We start from the raw sequence: 20,623 nt of genomic DNA, 5'->3' as shown, positions 1-20,623 counted from the left end.
TGCACACACTCACACACATACACACACACACATTCACACACACACATACTCATACTCTCACACATACGCTCTCACACACACACACACACACAGACACACATACTTACACACACACACACACTCACACACACACACTTACACACACACAGACACACTTACTTACGCACACACACACACACACACACACACGTATACAAATCTATAAATAAAGCAAAAACTTTGCCAAGCACAGCAATGACACACAATCCTAGTGATAATAAATAAAAATAATTAATTAAAACAGTATAAAATAGTAATATAAATATTTTTTTACATAATATATATATATATATATATACTAAAATATTTTATTTATACATTTCATTTATTTTTTAGTTTTCATTTTAGTTTTTGTCATTTTTCTTAGCTTTAGTTTTTTTCCATTTAGCTTGATTTATTTTGTATTTCAGTTTTATTTGTAATAAATATGTTAATAAATATATAAATAATGCAGTGACATGGCCAAGCTTTAAACTTTAAACTGTTGGTAGTGCTAGACTGACTCCAGTAGTATTAAGTATGCAGTATTAAGACCCTCCCTAATTAGTGTACCATTCCACTAGCCTGACATGAAGAAACCCCGCTGATGAAGTAGTTACAGACGCACATCCGGATGAATAACTTTGTGCTTTATCAGAATTTAGGTGCGATGTGTTTTTATAACAGTGTAACACATACTGTGTGTGACACTTATACTGTGGCGAGTGCATGCATTCATAGGCGTTCCTGTAGTTCAAACAGTAAAGCATGCAATGCCAATGCATGCACTAATAAAACGTATAGCTTGAATGCATCCTTCACAAAAAATGCAATCCCATAATGCATTGCATTCCAGGGTTATTATAGATGCCTATTTAAAAAATATAACGCACTGATTGGCGAGTGTGTGTGTGTCTCAGTGAGGCAGGTGGCTCTCCTCAGCTTGTTCCTGGCGGTTCTCTTCGCTCTGTATCTGGTGCCGCTGGGCATGTATTCTCCCTGCATCAAAGAGGAGGGCACGCTGGGGCCGGCTCCCACCCTCATCGGCCACAGAGGAGCGCCCATGGTCTGCTATTTTTACCTCATGATATTTGTGTGATATAAAATCCACTGGTGTTCTTTCAATGTGGGTTTATGTCATGTCAGTATGCCCTTTAAAATCCATGTCTGTTTGACTTGCATCGTTTCTTTGACCTTTAATGGAGACATTAAACATTTAAATACTATTACAACTGGTTGTCAACTAGTTTGAAGTTGTTGTTTTGAACTTCAAACAGCTGGCACCAGAAAACACCCAGATGTCCTTTGAGAAGGCTGTAGGAGCGGGAGGAGAGGGACTGGAGACGGACGTCACAATCAGGTGAGTGTCTTCAACCGTTCCTACTCACTGCATTTGCATAAAAGCATTTTAAAGCACTGAAACATGCTTCGTTTACGGCTGCTAAGGCAACAGCAGTGCATGCATTCATAGGCGTTCCTGTAGTTCAAACAGTAAAGCATGCCGCTTGCAGTGCCCATGCATGCATTAATAAAATGTATACCTTGAATGCAATCTATATTTCTTTGGATAGGAGCATCTGCCAAATGCATGCATGTGAAAGTAATATGCACAGGCTTCTGTCACTTCCGTGATGCATACTGCAATTTTGTGTTTTAAGATTGCAATATGCAAAAATAATCTGTAACTCTAAATAATGCAGCCTTATGAGATACTTCATTCTGGCCTATTTTTAAGGCAGCATCCTTCACAGAAAATGCAATCCCATGATGCATTGCAACCAGGGTTATTATAGATGCATAAAACCATAAAAACATCTGTTACTTGAAATAAAACTTGAAATATTAAATTAAATTAAAACTCATATCAGTTAGTTGCCAAGACAACATTTCACATTTTTTATTTGTATCTAATATTTATAATTTATTTCAGGTTTATTTCAATTTAAAAAAATAATGATTTGTTTTCATATTTTGGAAGAAGTCAAACTGATTTATCAAAGCTTGGCAACTGACTGAAAATAAGTTGAACTTAAGGTACTAAAATTACTGAAATGGAAATGAAAATAAATAGAAATATAAACATTAATCTAATAAAATGACAGAAGCACATAAAAAAGAAAATCAAACTAAAAATACAAAAATGTAAAATATTAATAAATAATGTAATAGTATATACTGTAAATATTACAAAAATAGCACCAAGAAAATTTTTACTTTGATTTTTGTTTACTTGCTTTTTAAAAAATTAAACACCATGAAATAATTTTTTCATATTTTGGAAAAAGTTCAAATCAAACAGATTTTTCAAACATCGCCAACTCATTGAAATAAAATAAATTTAACTTAAAGTGCTAAAATGACTAAAACTGAAACAGAAATAAAAAATTAATATAATATATATAAAAAAAACTAATAAAATGACAGAAGCACATAAAAAGTAAAAAAAAAAAATAATAATAATAATTCAAAATAATAATAAAAACTGTAATTGTATATAAATACAAAAATAACACCAAGAAAAAAATACTTTGATATTTGTTTGTTTGCCTATTTCTCTAATTAAATAACATAAAATCAAAATTTTTTCATATTTTGGAAGAAGTCAAAATCGTAAAATATAAAATCGTAAAATAGTAATGTGAAGTACTAAAATTGCTAAAACTGAAATAAAAATAAGATTAATATAAAAAAACTAATGAGAATATTAAAAACAAAAACAAATTCAAAATATTAATAAAGTATATAAATAATACAAAAATAACAGCAAAAAAATTGACTTGGAGTTACTGTTTTGTTTGCTTTGTTCTTAATTAAATACTATAAAATCATAATCGTTTCATATTCTGAAAGTAAAAATCAAACTGAATTGGATTTCATAGCATGCAGAAACCGCTGCATAAACATTCACACGATGCTCCTCTCTGCAGTTATGACGGCGTCCCGTTCCTGATGCATGACCGCACCCTGAGGAGGACGACTAACATTCAACAGGTGTTTCCCAACCGGACGGACGCGCCAGCAGCCATGTTCACCTGGCCAGAGCTGGAGATGCTCAGCGCCGGATCCTGGTTTCTTCAGGTAATGATCCACAACCTTAGGGTCCTGTTCATCCACTAGCAGCTACATGAAAATATTGATGGCTGTGTGCATTATTCAGTACTGAGTACTGCCTGCTTTCAAGTGGCATCCAGTTACCTTCTTGCCTAGTTTGCATTTGTAGTGAAATTTTTTTTTTATAAAAAAACTATATAAATTAATATAAAATATAGTGCTGTCAAACGATTAATCGCATCCAAAATAAAAGTTATTGTTTGCATATTATGTGTGTGCACTGTGTATATTTATTATGTATATGTAAAGACACACACATGCATGTATATATTTAGAAAATATTTATATTCATACAATTTATATTATATATACATATATTTAATATATAAACATAACCTATTTTTCTAAAATATGTAATGCATGTAAATATTTTCAAAATATATACTGTATGTGTGTATATTTATATACATAATAATGTGCACACACATATTATGCAAACAAAAACTTTTATTTTGGATGCAATTAATCCTTTGACAGCACTAATAAAATATAAAATAGTATCCTTTTGTAGTAGGATCAAGTAATGAGCCATGAATTTAAAAACGAATGTGTGCAATGCATTGTGGATGCAGGATTCAATGCCATGTGCTCTGATGCACATTTTAGCAAATATAAAAGGCTATTCAATGCATAGAGAAAATTGAAGAAAGAGTAAGAACAATAATATGCTATTCCGTTAAGTGTTTTTATGTTAATAATTTATTGGCTATTTGACGTGTTGTATTTGCGCCTAGTAATTGGTTTAAAATGGATTTTTGTCGTTTAATTTTAGAGAAAGGATAATTACTATTTGTATTTGTTTTACTTTAAAGCTGGGTATTATAATATGTTGTGTGTTCTAGTATGCTTGTGAATTGTAGTTGAAAGGTTCACTGTGTGTTATCTTTGAGCTCCTAAAATACTGGATCTTATGAAGGATCTATAAAACTGTACAGGGTTCTGAGGGTTTTATCAGCCGAAAACCTTAGTTTCGGTAACACTTTACAATAAGGTTCATTAGTTAACATTAGCTAACTACTTTAGTTAACATGAACTAAGAATGAGCAATAGTTCTTCAGCATTTATTAATCTTAGTTAATGTTCATTTCAACATTTACTGATGCATTATTAAATCAACAGTTGTGCTTGTTAACATTAGTTAATGCATGAACTTTAGTGAACAACTGTATTCTCATTAACTAACATTAAGAAATATACTGTATTAAATGTACTGTTCATTGTTCGTTCATGTTAGTTAATACATTAACTAATGGAACCGTATTGTTACATATTGATTTTTCAAAAATGTTATGATTATTATTATATGTGAGGGAAAAAAAGATTTGTTTGTCAACCTCTGAATTTTGTTTTAGGCCAAGCAAAACTGGCCATTTATACAAGCGAGAAAAAGAAAATAGAACAAAATGTAAATCAGAACATAGTAGCTGTGTTTTCTAATCTGGTGAAATCAAGAGTTATGGTTGATTTTCTTTATTATAATTATTTTCTTTATATCACTTTTTGTGTTGTAATGAGGCTCTGTGCTCTGTTTTTGAGGGTGAATTGATATTTACATAATGATTTTTTTTTGTTTGTATATATATGTATATGTGTCCCTGGAGCACAAAAGCAGTGTTAAGTCGCTGGGGGATATTTGTAGCAATAGCCAACAATACATTGTATGGGTCACAATTATACATTTCTCTTTTATGCCAAAAATCATTAGGATATTAAGATCATGTTCCATGAAGATATTTTATAAATTTCCTACCGTAAATATATCAAAACTTAATGTTTGATTAGTAATATGCATTGCTACTTCATTTTTTTAACTTTAAAGATGATTTTCTCAATATTTAGATTTTTTTTTGCACCCTCAGATTCCAGATTTTCAAATAGTTGTATCTCGGCCAAATATTGTCCTATCCTAACAAACCATACATCAATGGAAAGCTTATTTATTCAGCGAAAAATTGACCCTTATGACTGGTTTTGTGGTCCATGGTCACATATATATATATTTTACTGTGTTGTAGGAGTGTTGTTGTTTATAGGAGGGTTTTTTTTGTAATAAAATCTCAATATTTAGATTTTTTTGCACCCTCAGATTCCAGATTTTCAAATAGTTGTATCTCAGCCAAATATTGTCCTATCCTAACAAACCATACATCAATGGAAAGCTTATTTATTCTTAATTTAATCAAATTGACCCTTATGACTGGTTTTGTGGTCCATGGTCACATATATATATTTTACTGTGTTGTAGGAGTGTTGTTGTTTATAGGAGGGTTTTTTGTAATAAAAAATTTGTTAAAATTAAAAATTCTCTCTCTCTTTCTCAGAGAGATCCTTTCAGCACAGTCTCTTCTCTTGATGCAGACGAGAGGGTTCGGGTCCAGAACCAGACGGTCCCCAGCCTGAAGGACTTATTGAATCTGGCTGCTCAGCACGAGAGGCTGGTGATCTTTGACCTGAGACGTCCCCCTCAAGGACATCCATACAGAGACTCGTGGATCACACGCACGCTGGAGGTCATTCACAACGAGTCCTCCATTAACTCCAGCCAGGTAGTTCATCAACGCTTTCTTCTAGCCATAATCACCGTTGGGGGTAACACATTACAATAACACAAGTTACGTAATCAGGTTACTTTTTTCCAAATAGTAAAGTAATGCATTACTTTTTAATTTACAATAAAATGTCTAAGTTACTTTTTCAAATAAGTAAGTCCAGTTGCTTTGTTTCCCATGTCTTGACTGACAGCTCTCGTGTTGCCACGAGATCTTACTGTAGCTCTAGACTAAATATGAACATGTATTTATTCATCTCACCTGCACACAAACACATTCAGTATTCCTCAAAATGAATAAAAGCAGTCAAATGCAAACTCAGAATATTATAGAATAATTGAATATAATAAATATTATTTATTATTATATTTAATGATCCAATTCAACCATACTGAGCAAAAATTAAAAAAAACATTTTTGTTATTTCTGAATAGTGTTGAACGTTCTTCTCCTGCGTCGTATTCTTCATGCGATTAGTTTGAGCTGCGCCCTCTACTGTACAGACGTGAATTTACATATCCTTCAGCCTGAGGCGCATTCATTTCACTTTTGTTGTGAAAGGGCTTTTACATTTGTAAAAAAAATTTTATATTAAAAACAAACAAGCAAGCCCAGCCCAGATTTAAAAAGTAACGTAACACATTACTTTCCATAAAATGTAACTAAGTAACTTAATTAGTTACTTTTTTAAGGGAGTAATGCAATATTGTAATGCATTACTTTTAAAAGTAACTTTCCCCCACACTGGCCATAATAATTAAAATAACTTCATGGCATTTCGCCGTTCCCGTTTGAAATGGTTGTGTAAAAATGAAGAAAGGATGGCTGAAGAGGTGTTTTCTGGTAGGTGTTGTGGCTTCCGGCCGATCAGAGGAGTCTGGTGCAGGAGCTGGACCCGGAGCTGCAGCAGACGTCTGGAGATCACGCTTCCATCGAGGAGCTGCAGGAGGAGCACATCGTCCGACTCAACCTGCACTACAGCTACATGTCACAGGAGCAGATCAGGTACGGCCGATAGTCAGCGATTGCTGCATCTGGTCAGAGCACTTTTTTTGTATTTTAACCCTCTGGGGTCGAAGCACGCACTGGTGCGGTCTGTCTCGTATTTTCTTGATGACCGCGAAAAGAACTAAAAATACTCTGTCATTTTTTGATCGCACAGAAACTGTAAAGTGTCTACTTTTATTTGTTTATAGTAATCATAACAACAAAACAATGTGCTTTTGTAAAATAAAGAAAATAAACAGGGTGCGCTCTCTGCCGTCTCGGTCTCTGTCACCTCTCTTCACAGACACGTAAATAAAACAACCTGAATCTCTGCGAATACTTGCCTCAAAGACATGAGAAATATATGTATAGAAAGCTTGAAATGTGTACTTGTAAATGAAGTAAGTCACGTCCAAAACAAATACTCTGTTAAAGTAATCCATATGATTCATTATCCCTAATGCGGTCACGCCCATGAGCCGAACGAGCTTTTCAAATGATAAACATCCACGTGAGACGTGCGTGCATGTAAACACCCACACCACCTCCATAAATAAACGCGAAGAGTTCATCCCGGTTACTTTTTGTTTCTGGAAGAAGACGTGCTGAGAGGAATAACCCAGAATTTACCTCAGAAGAAGAACACGACACGATGCGTCGCGCAGCTAGATCCAGTGGAGGATATCATTCTGATGAGTTGCCTAAGATTACTTGCATCTGTTGTTATTGTGTTATTGTGACATAACTTTTACACATTTTACTAGTTAGACTTATCCCAAACTATAATTTCTGACTGCATGTATGAAATAAAGTAAAACATTTTGAAATACGTGTCATTACATTGTCTAAATGTCTCACAACGCCAGGATGTGTTTAATGTTTTATAACATATAAAACCACAAGATATAAAAGTAGAACGAGTGTTAACACTATGAATGTTATTAGAGTCTATGAATGTTTGGCACAAAGATGTGTTACTGTTCAAGTCTCAGTGTTCAGATCAGTATGTTCAATCATGTGTCCTTGACCTTCACTGTGTATATTTTTATCATACGATGTTGTAAATAAAATACAAATAATCAAAACCCCACGTTATGTTACTCTCCTCACACTCTTTCTTACCGTCCTCAGGATTCTCAACAAAATACTAAAAATGAACTTTTTAAATTATGATTATTTATTTGTCCAATTACAATTGTGCCCCTGAAAATGCTTTAAAAAACCCTATTTTTAAGCTTTTTATGTTATCTTTTTGTTCAAGCCCTTGAATTTAAGCTTAAAGTCTGCACTTCAATTCCATCTTGATTGTTTAATTTTAATTCTATTCTGGTGGAATACAGAGCAAAAATTGTATCCGTGTCCAAATATATATAGACCTAACTATATATATTTACGGTTTAGTTTGTTTTATATTATACTATATATTAATCGATTATAAATTTAAATATTATTTATATTTATAATGACAAGTATTATATAATAAAAATAATTATTATTGCTGTTATTAATATTTTATTATACTTTGTTGAATTTTTGTACACATTAAATGTGTAAAGCGGTAATATAAATGTGTATATATGCAATTAATATTTATACTTATTTATATATATATATATAATTTTATATATATTACCATTTTTTTGTACTTCTTTAAAGAATGTTTCCTCTCCTTTGAAAAAATGTTGATTCTCTGTTTTTTATTAACTGGCATTGTAAAACAAAGCCACATTTTTACCAGGAAGATACAAATGAACTCCTTCAAAACAGAAATGTGTCTTTATTGAAGTCTTCTGACTCGTTGCTGAGAAAGGTTTTTTACAATTAAAGAGTGTGAAACTTCATAATGTCTCTGGCAGCTCAATAACGTCTCTCCTGAATGTGTCTGTGATTTCAGAAAGTACGCCTCCGTGAACATCAGCACTAACCTGTATGTGATCAGCCAGCCGTGGTTGTATTCGCTGGCGTGGTGCGCTGGGGTTCATTCGGTCACGACGAACGCTCCGCACAAACTCAAGACGCTGCAGCGGCCCCTGTTCCTCATGGTGAGCACAGATCACAAACCTCAAACCCTGTGACTGACCGACGTGTCAGACAATCACGCTTCTCTCCTTCTCACGCAGACTCCTGATGAATACAGTCTGATGTGGATCCTGACTGACATTGTGTCTGCTTTCCTCATCGCTGCTATTTTCATCTTCCACTGGTGAGTTCTGTTCAGCTAACCAGAAAACCTAATCAAACACACATGCATCACACGTTCAAGGATTTCTGAAGACCTTCCAGATCTAAATTGCATAATGTCTATTTAAATATAGTATGCAAGATTAGAACTGCATCAATTGCAGGATGTCCCAAATCATAGTTTGTTAGGTTAATCTGAATATTCTAATATTTTATGTGCAGTGAATGAAAACGCATATTATTTGCATCCTATCCAGTGTGCATGGCTCCATAATTTCTTGTGTGCATTTGTTATATTGCTGTTGTAGAACTGCATCATTTTTTTTAAACTGCATGCAAACGCTGCATCACCGTGGCCTAATAAAATAATTCATTATTTAAAAAAAAAAAAAACTGTGGTTGGTAGCTAGGTGAAAAAACTGTATCACAACAGTATCACATCTAGCTGCATAATAAAATAATTTTTTTGTGTGCATTTTGTTTAGTTTAGTTAATACAGTGGCGTTTTAGTGCCACGTTAATGAATCAATACTAAATCTATGAGATTAAATTCATAATATTTTTAGAACAAAGTCAAAATTGCAAGAATAAAGTTGTGTTATACTGCATGAATAAAATTTCAAATACAGTACTCCGCAAAAAAAGCCTTATATTGTTAGCTTTTCTGAGGTAAATGTTATGTTATGACTGTTATGATGATTCACAAGCTGTTTTATTAAATTGCTCTGACTTTTTTCGACACCTTCTGATATCCATTTGTTTATTTCGCACTGTAACTAGTAGAAAGAGGAAGAGATGATTGATTCTGCTTGAAATGAGGTGAATACAGTGATCTCACGCCACATGAAAGAGTGTAAAAAGATATTTATTGTTTGCATTTCATGATAAAATTGACAGAATTTAAAGGCTGAGAGTGTTTTTTAAAAAGTAACAAAAAGTAACAAAGCACAACGCTTACTGTGATTATCAGGTGGCTGGAGCAATACTAATAATCAATTGAAACTTGAAAATGTTAAATATTATTTGCAAGCATTTATACCGTCAATAAAACGCCTATTTGCCTCAGAAAAGACAACCAGTTAAGTTAACTGAATTGGACTCCACTTTAAAAATAACTATAATTTTTTTCATAATAATTTTTTGCATATGGGCCCAGGACTGACTTGTATGGAAGCCCGTTTCCATTTATACCGTCAATAAAACGCCTATTTGCCTCAGAAAAGACAACCAGTAAGTTAACTGAATTGGACTCCACTTTAAAAATAACTATAATTTTTTTCATAATAATTTTTTGCATATGGGCCCAGGACTGACTTGTATGGAAGCCCGTTTCCGCCATTGAATAAAAAATAAAAAAGGTAATTGTGACTGTTTATCTCACAACTCTGACTTTTTTTTCTCAGAATTGTGTAATATAAACTCGCAATTGTGAGACATAGTCGCAATTCTGAGAAATAAGTCTCTAAATTCTGCCTTTTTTATGACGTTTATAACGTATCAGTCTTTTTCGCAGCTGTGAGTTATAAAGTCAGAATTGCGAGAAAAAGGTCAGAATTGCAAGTTATAAAGTCAGAATTGCGAGTTATAAACTCACCATTCTGAAAAAAATAGTCGGAATTGCAAGAAAAAAGTCAGAATTGCAAGTTTTTAATCTAGCAGTTGTGACTTTATATCTTGCAATTGCGAGTTTATATCTCACATTTCTGTGAAAAAAAGTCAGAATTGTGAGATAAAAAGTCGCAATAACTTTTTTTTTATTATTCAGTGGCGGAAACGGGCTTCCATAGACTTGCTGCGCCACTGAGTTGAAGGCTTAAATCATTGTGAACCTGCTGCATGTTTGTTGTAGTTATATGATAAATGTTCGCTCCTGCAGGTGGCGTGAGCGAGGTTTGCCGTTCTGGTCGGGCAGCAGACAGGTGAATGAGAACGGGCCGTACAGCAAGTTCAGGACGGGTAAGTTTGACTTTTGGCTGTGAATATTGTGCTGCATGCGGTGTCCAGATCGCTGGCTATTTTCAGAACGGCAGACTGTCACACTGCTGCTGCGGCCAAATCTGCAGTTTACAGCACAGTACAGTACAGTGAGTGTGATACTGTACTCATGATGTAATGCACTCAACCGCATCCAAACATCTAATCCAGGACCTGTTGTCTGATACAACAACAGAAATCTAAAAACTGGAGGTAAAATGCTAAATAACTATATTTATATAGATATAATTGGTCATACATAAAAAGGTAATATTAGTGGCATTCTATATTTTGAAATATTTAGTGCATATTGTGAAATATATTTTGTAAAATGTAGTGCACAGTACATAATATGCAAAAAACATTTGTCTTCTGAACACAGTAAGTGATTTTTGGTGAAGGCCTTGTTGTTCAGTGCTGTGATGTTTGCATGTGTCTGTGCTGTCTGAGGTCCACAGCGTCCGCTGGAACGCTCTGTTCTTTGACCCCGAGCTCCCCCTGCATGTCCCCCCTGTGCATGGCTTCCCCGTCTGACCCTCCTTCACTCTCATTACTCTCGGCAGAGCTGAGCGACGTCTGGTCCATCTCCAGCATCAGCATCAGCGTCCACAGAGAGGCTCAGAACTCACCCGTCACTCCCAGCCTGCCCACCATCAGCGAGGAGCCGCCCGTCTGAAGATCTGTGCTGTGGAGGAGGAAAGCTTGCGTTTATTCACAGCTTCAGAGCGACGCAGACAGCAATCTGAGCTCCAAACCAACGGCGGAAGATGCTTTTCATTATCTGGTCTGGACGAGGGTCAAACTTGGAGACACGAGTACATGACTTTATGAACACTGATATTAAATGACCCTCCATTACTGGCCAGATGGGTAATATAATATGTAATATAATATATATATATATGTTTTACTGCTGAAATTGAATTTGGTTCATAAATGATGGATTTTTCAATATTGACAATATTATTGACTCAACATTGAACTGAATAAATAATAAATAAATAATATATATATATATATATATTTCAAATATACAAAAAATGGCACAAATATATATATATATATATATATATATATATATATATATATATATATATATATTTATAAAAATATAAAAACTCATGTTTTAGGTCTGAGAAAGACCCTTAAATCTAAAAATAAAAGTAATAAAAAGTAAATAAAATTATACTCTCATGACAGTTTAGCACATTTTCCCTACATTTTTCATTACATATTTCCATAATTTCCATTATTCTTTGAAACAATTAATTAATTCACTTCAATTCCATCTTGATTGTTTCATTTTAATTCTATTCTGTTGGAATACAGAGTCAAAATTATGAAAATTGTGTCAGTGTCCAAATATATATAGACCTAACTATGTATATTTACTGTTTTGTTTGTTTTATATTATACTATATATTAATCGATTATAAATTTAAATATTATTTATATTTATAATGACAAGCATTATATAATAAAATGAATTAATTAATAGAATTTTAGTAATTATATTAAATTATACATATTTATATAATTTGTATATATTCTTATATATATATATATTACTGTAATTGTTTTCCCTTTTTTAAAATCAACTAATTAAATACAATTTTTAAATTAAAGACATTTTTTCGAAAATGTGTCAAACATTAAACAGTAACTTCAAATAAAAATATTTCAGTAATATTAATATATAGTAAAAATAATCAATATATTATTTCTTATTCTAGGGCGAAACGCAGCTTATACTGTGGCAGTACCATGAAATTCATGTACCGTGGTGTTTACATGGTACTCAGTGATTCATAGAAAATGTTATGATGGTGATATTTTGTTAAAAAATATCAAAAGTATTTGACCTATCATTTTCTGAACTGGTGGCATACGATGAATCCATCGTCCAGTTTCTGTTGCTTCTGTGAAGTTCGTTTTTATCATTAAAGACTGAATTTGCTTCTTTTAGACCCAGATGCAGATAGCCCGATTACCGCGGTATGACGCATGGTAAAATGAATTGCATGTCATTGCATTTAATCCAGAGTGTTTTGGAAATATGTAAGATGTCAGATCCTTTGCATGATGTGATCAATTTGACAAACATTTACAATCAGGAAGACGATAAAAAGCCAAACAGACGATCTGGAATTTCTGACAGTGGAGTCGCTGATGTGAAGTACAAAAGTGCTCAGTCAGTCTCTGATTATACAAGGTTTCTGATTAATGCGATCGGCTTAAAGGTGAACATCGGTTTAGCAGTCGTGCTTGGGCTTGCATACTTGCTTTGTGCTCCATCATGGGATGCTAAAACATTCCTGCCTGTAGAAAATGCAATGCCTAGCGTGATTTCTATGACTTAATCTGTAACTTATGTCTGTAAATATGATTGTAAACTGAATTTGTTTCTTTTTTTTTTTTTGTTACTCTATCATCAGCACTGGTAGCCTAAATAAAAATATTTTTAGCAGACTCACTATATGCCCTGATACATGTGGTCACAAAAAATATATTTTGATATATGTTACAATGAGAGTATCACATCACAACTAAATTAAAGTCTTTTACAGAGTAAGAGTGGTCAGAAGTTTCTCTGCTCATAAAAGTGCTCAAGAGACGGATGCATTCAGGTTAGTTTCTGATGTTACAGTAAGTCAGTCAAATATTTGTTGAAGGACATATTTGGTGCAAATAAAGGCCATAAACTGAATGAATAAAAAGACACAAACTAACAGATCAAACCTACTGCTGCAATATACACAAGCATCAACAGTCGTTCAAATATTGATAACTTCAAGGACTTCAGCGGTTTCATTCTAGCATATTAATCTATGGATCTCATGGAAACATGTCAAAGTCACATTTCATCCTAAACTTAGCTTTAAATCCTCAGCTCTGTGTTTTATTACTTCAGTGTTTTTAAGTCATACGTTAAAGGCAGTGCAATAAATGCTACCACAATGCATGAACACAACACAAATTAGACCTCTAAATCAGGCTTTCTAAAAACTTTTTTTTTTTTCTCTGTGCATAAATAATTTTTCTTTAGGCTGAAATATGACCTGAACATGTTATTGCCAGGTTTCTACGGTTCCTCTAAATATTTGTTGAAGGACATATTTGGTGCAAATAAAGGCCATAAACTGAATGAATAAAAAGACACAAACTAACAGATCAAACCTACTGCTGCAATATACACAAGCATCAACAGTCGTTCAAATATTGATAACTTCAAGGACTTCAGCGGTTTCATTCTAGCATATTAATCTATGGATCTCATGGAAACATGTCAAAGTCACATTTCATCCTAAACTTAGCTTTAAATCCTCAGCTCTGTGTTTTATTACTTCAGTGTTTTTAAGTCATACGTTAAAGGCAGTGCAATAAATGCTACCACAATGCATGAACACAACACAAATTAGACCTCTAAATCAGGCTTTCTAAAAACTTTTTTTTTTCTCTGTGCATAAATAATTTTTCTTTAGGCTGAAATATGACCTGAACATGTTATTGCCAGGTTTCTACGGTTCCTCCTTTTTTTTCATTTAAATAAGGCCATGACATTTCATCCTAAACTTAGCTTTAAATCCTCAGCTCTGTGTTTTATTACTTCAGTGTTTTTAAGTCATACGTTAAAGGCAGTGCAATAAATGCTACCACAATGCATGAACACAACACAAATTAGACCTCTAAATCAGGCTTTCTAAAAACTTTTTTTTTTTTCTCTGTGCATAAATAATTTTTCTTTAGGCTGAAATATGACCTGAACATGTTATTGCCAGGTTTCTACGGTTCCTCTTTTTTTTTCATTTAAATAAGGCCATGTATTTTTGTCTTTTCTCCTTTTCATTCCCAAAATGATTCCCATCATCAGCTGTATTCATGTTGACTCAAAACTCATCGCTAGTGGAAATGAGGTTACAGTGGCAGATTAAAAGATGTTGTTTATGTAACCATTTTTAAAGGACTAGTTCACCCAAAAATGAAAATTGTGATGTTTTTATCAGCTGTTTGGACTCTGATTCTGACGGCACCCATTCACTGCAGAGCATCCATTGATGAGTTGGTAAATCTAAATTTCTCCAAATCTGTTCCCGTGAAGAAACAAACTCACGTACATCTTGGATGCCCTGAGAATGAGGACATTTTCAGATTTTCTCATTTTCATTTTTGGATGAATTGTTTAAGTAAAAATAAATAAATATTTTCACCCTTCCAAAACAGTAGATACAATATTTTTGAGCCAAGCGTATCTACAAAAATATATATATATATATTATTACAAAAATGCCTGTGATTTGATCAGTAAGTTCCAGGATTCTGTGTGATGTAAACACACGCGAAAACCAAAAATGACAGTATTTTCATGTGTGTCTGTAGAAATACAGGCAAATAACTTTATTTCATTATGTGAAACAGAGAGAAAAACAATTGCGATATACAAAAAGATACATTACAGAATATGATCAAGATTTCTTTGGCTATTTGACCCGTTCTGATAAGGCACATCTTCATCTGCAAACAACAGGCATTACACGCAAAGAAACGGAAAAACAGCAATAAATAAACCACAAATAGTTCATAGTGATCGCAAAATGGCACAGTTGTACTGAGATTCTCATATTTCACATCTAAAAAGCAACTTGGCATTTGCTATTAGGGTAAAAACAGAGGATCATAATGCAGAATTTGGCTTTATGACATTTACATTTTTCAAGTTTGTTTGTGACTATTACCATTCTGTGAAGAGGCTGAAAATGCTTTTAAAATTGAAGTGGTTATACAGTATACTGTGTAATATTTTTTGTGCATATCACCACTTGAAATATAAAAAAAACCCTGCTTCTTCCTCGGTTGACATACTGACACCTCGTTGTTAGAATTGGTCTTTACACAAGTGACGCTAACATGCATATAGTAAACAATATTTGTAAGTGATCATTTATATTCACTGTTATGGCTCTGAAACAGATTTATACTCATCATGCATTCCTTAAACAGAGTCTGTCTGATATATTCACTTCAAACACCATGTTAGAGACATAAACGAATCCTGGATTCTGGTAAACGGATGAAAACACTGGATAAAACTCTGGAGAAATGGTTCCTTTAAGAAAAGCGTGATAAAATCAACATGTGGTCAAGATAATGGCAAATATTTGAAAGAGGAAAACAGGACTGCCCTCTATATTTCAACATTTAGTGTAAACAGATTAAACAGAAGAAACCCTTTACCCTCTGTTTCAGATGAAAGGTCAAATTATGATAACAGACAGAATATAAAACTGAATTCATAACTACATACTTGAATGATAGATCGTGGTATTAGATATATGCATATACTGCATGTTAATTCATATAATGATATAAATGCATGTCCTACAATATCTTGATTTATATATATATATATATAGAGCAGAAAATTACACCTTTAAAGGGACAGTTCACCCAAAAATGACAATTCTGTCATCATTTACTCACCTGTTCCAAACCTGTACGAATTTCTTCTTTTAGCTGTTGAACACAAAAGAAGATATTTTGAAGAATGTTGGTAACCAAACAGCTGACGGTACCCATTGACTTCCATAGTATTTTTTCCCTACTATGAAAGTCAGTGGCTACCGTGGGTTAACAACAATCTTCAAAATTCCTTCTTTTATGTTCAACAGAAGATCGAAACAACTCGAAGGCGAGTAAATGATTGAATTACATTTTTGGCAGAACGGTCTCTTTAGGTTGTAAAAAGTGCTTGTAAACGAGTACATTCGCTTGCAAGAAACATTCCCAAAGGACTCCAAAGAGATAAAGAGTAGAGCTGGGACAATAAATCGATGCATCACGAATCGAGTAATTATTCTGCATCAATTCTGAGATTATGCATCGCGATTCTCTCTTGAATCGGTTCTGAGCTTAGTTTCTAACAGCAGATGGCACTGCATGCTTTAGAAACAGCCGTACTGTGCTTGCTTCCAGTTCCTGACAACATAGAATAATCATTCATACAGTTTGAAAAGGTTGACGCGAATTAAAGGGTGTTCATAGTGGGCTGTGTTTACATTAATCTCACGTCATAAAAGCCTAAAAGCCAAGGTGCAAGTACATGTAACCTCTTACGTGAGCATTTGAGTGTGCGGTTAAAAACTAGCCTAGATGGCCATCTGCTGTTAAAAACTAAGCTCAGAATCGATTCCAGAGAGAATCACGAAGCATTCCGATAATCTCAGAATCTATCCACGAATCGCGATGCATTGATTTCCCCCCCAGCCCTAATTAAGAGCATGTAAGTATAAGTGTAATACAGCACACGTCAAGTGCATAAAGTACTCCACGATTAATCACAGACACAGAGCGTGCTGAAAAGCGCTCAGATGTTGGTCAGGACGTCGCTGGTAGTGAGGCTCACTGACACCAGACCTGGAAGATCGTTGTTCTGCCGGTTTGCTTTGTCCCGCAGGCGAAGCGTGTGAAGCTGCTGCAGGTCGGACAGATCGCCGCTCAGGACCGCCTGACCCATGAACGAGTCCTTCAGAAGGTTCTTGTTGTAGATCTGATTAACAAAGAGAGTAAGAGGCAGATTAGCAGTGTTGGAGAAAGTATATTTTGAAAGTAATGCATTACAATATTGCATTACTCCCTAAAAAACTAAGTTAGTTACTTTTTATGGAAAGTAATGCGTTACGTTACTTTTGAAATCTGGGCTGGGCTTGCTTGTTTGTTTTTAACATAAAAAAGTTCTATGTAAAAGCCCTTTCACAACAAAAATGAAATGAATGCGCCTCAGGCTGAAGAAAATGTAAATTCACGTCTGTACAGTAGAGGGCGCCGCTCAAACTAATCACATGAAGAATACGACGCAGGAGAAGAAAGTTCAACACTATTCAGAAATAACAAAAATCAAACACAAAAGCAGAGTTAAGTCGCTGGGGGATATTTGTAGCAATAGCCAACAATACATTGTATGGGTCACAATTATCCATTTCTCTTTTATGCCAAAAATCATTAGGATATTAAGTAAAGATCATGTTCCATGAAGATATTTTGTAAATTTCCTACCGTAAATATATCTAAACTTAATGTTTGATTAGTAATATGCATTGCTAAGAACTTCATTTGGACAACTTTAAAGATGATTTTTTCAATATTTTGATTTTTTTGCACCCTCAGATTCCAGATTTTCATGATTCCTGAAAGACCAGCACCTGAACGCGGATCGGCTCCTTCGACTTCTTCCTGTAGAACACGGCCTTCACGTCAAAGTCCGGACTCTGTGTGTTTTTGTGCACCGGAGAGCGAACCTTCTCTCCCTCACAGCTGATGATGACGTACGGATCGGACGCTGAAACAACGGGAAGATTCAGTCGATCAAAAACAGCAAAACTGACTTTTGAGTTTGACATTTTAAAAAAGTTTAAAACATTTTTTTTTTTTTTTAATTCATCGTTTAAATTCTCCAATGTCCAGAAACATACAGATACAGTCTCAAACATACATTAGGGGAAAAAAGTGAAGAAAGTTAGACTTTTGATGTGTGTTATAAGTGAGTTTCTCAAGCGGGAGTAATGCAGATATTTGAGACATCCACATTTTGAAAGAAGGTACCTGAGCGGATGACCACAATAACAATATACATTTCTTAAAAACAAGTGTTTAGCATGAGAGTCAAATATTGTCTCCACTCCAATATATAACAAATACAATTCCAGAGAGAAGCAGAATTTAACTTAAGGAGCTCTTGTAGAAATATATGTATTTTGGTCCAAAAAGGCATACGTTTTTTAAAGTTTTTTTAAATAACCAGTTTTGTTTTTAAATATAATTACTAAAAATAGTATTAAATTGTTTGTTTGCTTTTGTTGTCATGTGACAAGCATGTCAACAGGAAATGACATCACAGAGGGCGTGTGTCAGGAAACTTCTCAAAATATCAGATCAGGATAATACTTTAAAAAAAAAAAAGTATATTAATATAACTTGAGACAGGTTAAAACACACTATTGTTTGAAAGAAACTGACAATTTTATTCATTAAGGTTTAAACTGATGAAAAGTGACAGTAAAGACAAGATTTGGCCATTGCAAATCTTGAAATATATATTTTTAATTTCCATTTTATAACCTCAGCTGTCTTGCGTGTATCATGAACATGTCAGATCGGATTGTTAGTGAAAACTAGCTCATATCTAGATCGTATCTGGTAGATGCTGCTCTCCAGAGCATTTCTGTGAGGGGTTTGTTGTGTAAAGAAACAGAGAGAATACAACATGACTCACCTCCATCTGAGTCCTGAGCCTGGAGTCCATCTGCTCTGTGGACATGCACCTGTGAGACCAGCTTGGGATACCCACAGCACCCTGTCCAGCAGGTGTGAGGCGGCTCGTCTGTCGTCAGCTCCCTAAACACCACACAGTCTGCATCAATACAGCCATAATCCATGACGCTAACAAAAGACTACTGTATAATATATAGTGCTGTCAAACGCTTAATCGAGATTCATGCCATCCAAAATAAAAGATTTTCTTTACCTAATATATGTGTGTGTGTACTGTGTATATTTACTATGTATATATTTAAGAAAATTATAATATGTGAGCCTGCAGCACAAAAGCAGTGTTAGGTCGCTGGGGGATATTTGTAGCAATAGCCAACAATACATTGTATGGGTCACAATTATACATTTCTCTTTTATGCCAAAAATCATTAGGATATTAAGTAAAGATCATGTTCCATGAAGATATTTTGTAAATCTCCTACCGTAAATATATCAAAACTTAATGTTTGATTAGTAATATGCATTGCTAAGAACTTCATTTGAACAACTTTAAAGATGATTTTCTCAATATTTAGATTTTTTTGCACCCTCAGATTCCAGATTTTCAAATATTGTCCGATCCTAACAAACCATACATCAATGGAAAGCTTATTTATTCAGATGATGTATTAATATCAATTTCCAAAAATTGACCCTTATGACTGCTTTTGTGCTCCAGGGTCACATATCAATTACATGAAAATAAATTTATACATGAAAATATTTTCAAAATATATACTGTATGTGTGTATCTAAATATACAAATAAAAAATTTGTGAATAATAATACATAAATACAAGTTTTAAAAAACCTAACTGAGACTTGTTATAGCACTTGCGTATCATTGCTCTTTTGTTAGTTTTGATTACTTTTATTGTCCTCATTTGTAAGTCGCTTTGGATAAAAGCGTCTGCTAAATGTCTAAATGTAAATATATACAGTACACACACATATATTATTGCAATATACGAGTAATCTCGCGATTACTCGTTTGACAGCACTAATAATATATAGACTGGAGGAATGATGCTGAAAATACAGCTGCGCATCACAGAAATACATTACAGTTTAACACATATTCACATAGAACACAGCTATTTTAAATTGTAATAATATTTCCCTTTTTTTTTACCGTATGTAAATGTAATCTTAGCTAGCACAAGACAATTCTTTCAAAAACATTCAAATATCTCTACTCGGTATACACTACCCAAACATATTACACAAATATATGCAAGTTGTCAGAATTTATTTTTTTATTATTTCACTGGGTGATTATAACACTTTTAAGAGTCATTAATGGTTGTAAATGTTTTATATATTTTTCAAAAATATATAATACTTATATAATGCTTCAATAGAAAAAATGCTTTAAAAAATGTTCAAATAAAGCAATAATCCCCGTGAAGCCGTGGTTTACAGTGAGTTTATAACAGCTAAGGGGCGTTGTTAGGCACGACGTGAAGCTGTTATAAATTCACTGTAAACTACGGCTTCAC

At 33.8% G+C, this 20,623-nt stretch overlaps 2 protein-coding genes across 2 annotated transcripts in view; one reads left to right on the top strand and one right to left on the bottom strand.

The window, feature by feature from the left end:
* LOC107595374 (glycerophosphodiester phosphodiesterase domain-containing protein 5) overlaps positions 1-11,678 on the top strand; it is a gene marked incomplete at its 5' end in the record, with an annotated part of 16,469 nt that extends 4,791 nt beyond the window's left edge. Inside the window, 9 exons of the mRNA XM_016285758.1 lie at positions 939-1,084; positions 1,296-1,378; positions 2,946-3,096; positions 5,451-5,675; positions 6,526-6,683; positions 8,560-8,707; positions 8,786-8,868; positions 10,723-10,802; positions 11,384-11,678. Coding sequence (XP_016141244.1) covers positions 939-1,084; positions 1,296-1,378; positions 2,946-3,096; positions 5,451-5,675; positions 6,526-6,683; positions 8,560-8,707; positions 8,786-8,868; positions 10,723-10,802; positions 11,384-11,496 — 1,187 coding nt within the window. The remainder of the gene's footprint in view (positions 1-938; positions 1,085-1,295; positions 1,379-2,945; positions 3,097-5,450; positions 5,676-6,525; positions 6,684-8,559; positions 8,708-8,785; positions 8,869-10,722; positions 10,803-11,383) is intronic.
* Positions 11,679-16,416: 4,738 nt separating this feature from the next.
* LOC107595373 (calpain-5) overlaps positions 16,417-20,623 on the bottom strand; it is a 28,675-nt gene continuing 24,468 nt past the window's right edge. The window contains exons 11-13 of the mRNA XM_016285757.1: positions 19,087-19,208; positions 18,017-18,153; positions 16,417-17,364 (exon numbers count right to left, since the gene is read on the bottom strand). Of these exons, the coding sequence (XP_016141243.1) occupies positions 17,182-17,364; positions 18,017-18,153; positions 19,087-19,208 (442 nt within the window). The 3' untranslated portion in view covers positions 16,417-17,181. The remainder of the gene's footprint in view (positions 17,365-18,016; positions 18,154-19,086; positions 19,209-20,623) is intronic.

Source organism: Sinocyclocheilus grahami, unplaced genomic scaffold (genome assembly GCF_001515645.1).
Source record: "Sinocyclocheilus grahami isolate Dianchi unplaced genomic scaffold, SAMN03320097.WGS_v1.1 scaffold201.1, whole genome shotgun sequence".
NCBI classification, from domain to species: domain Eukaryota; kingdom Metazoa; phylum Chordata; class Actinopteri; order Cypriniformes; family Cyprinidae; genus Sinocyclocheilus; species Sinocyclocheilus grahami.
Note: the sequence above shows the minus strand (reverse complement) of the source record. Positions and strands in the feature narration are given on the sequence as shown.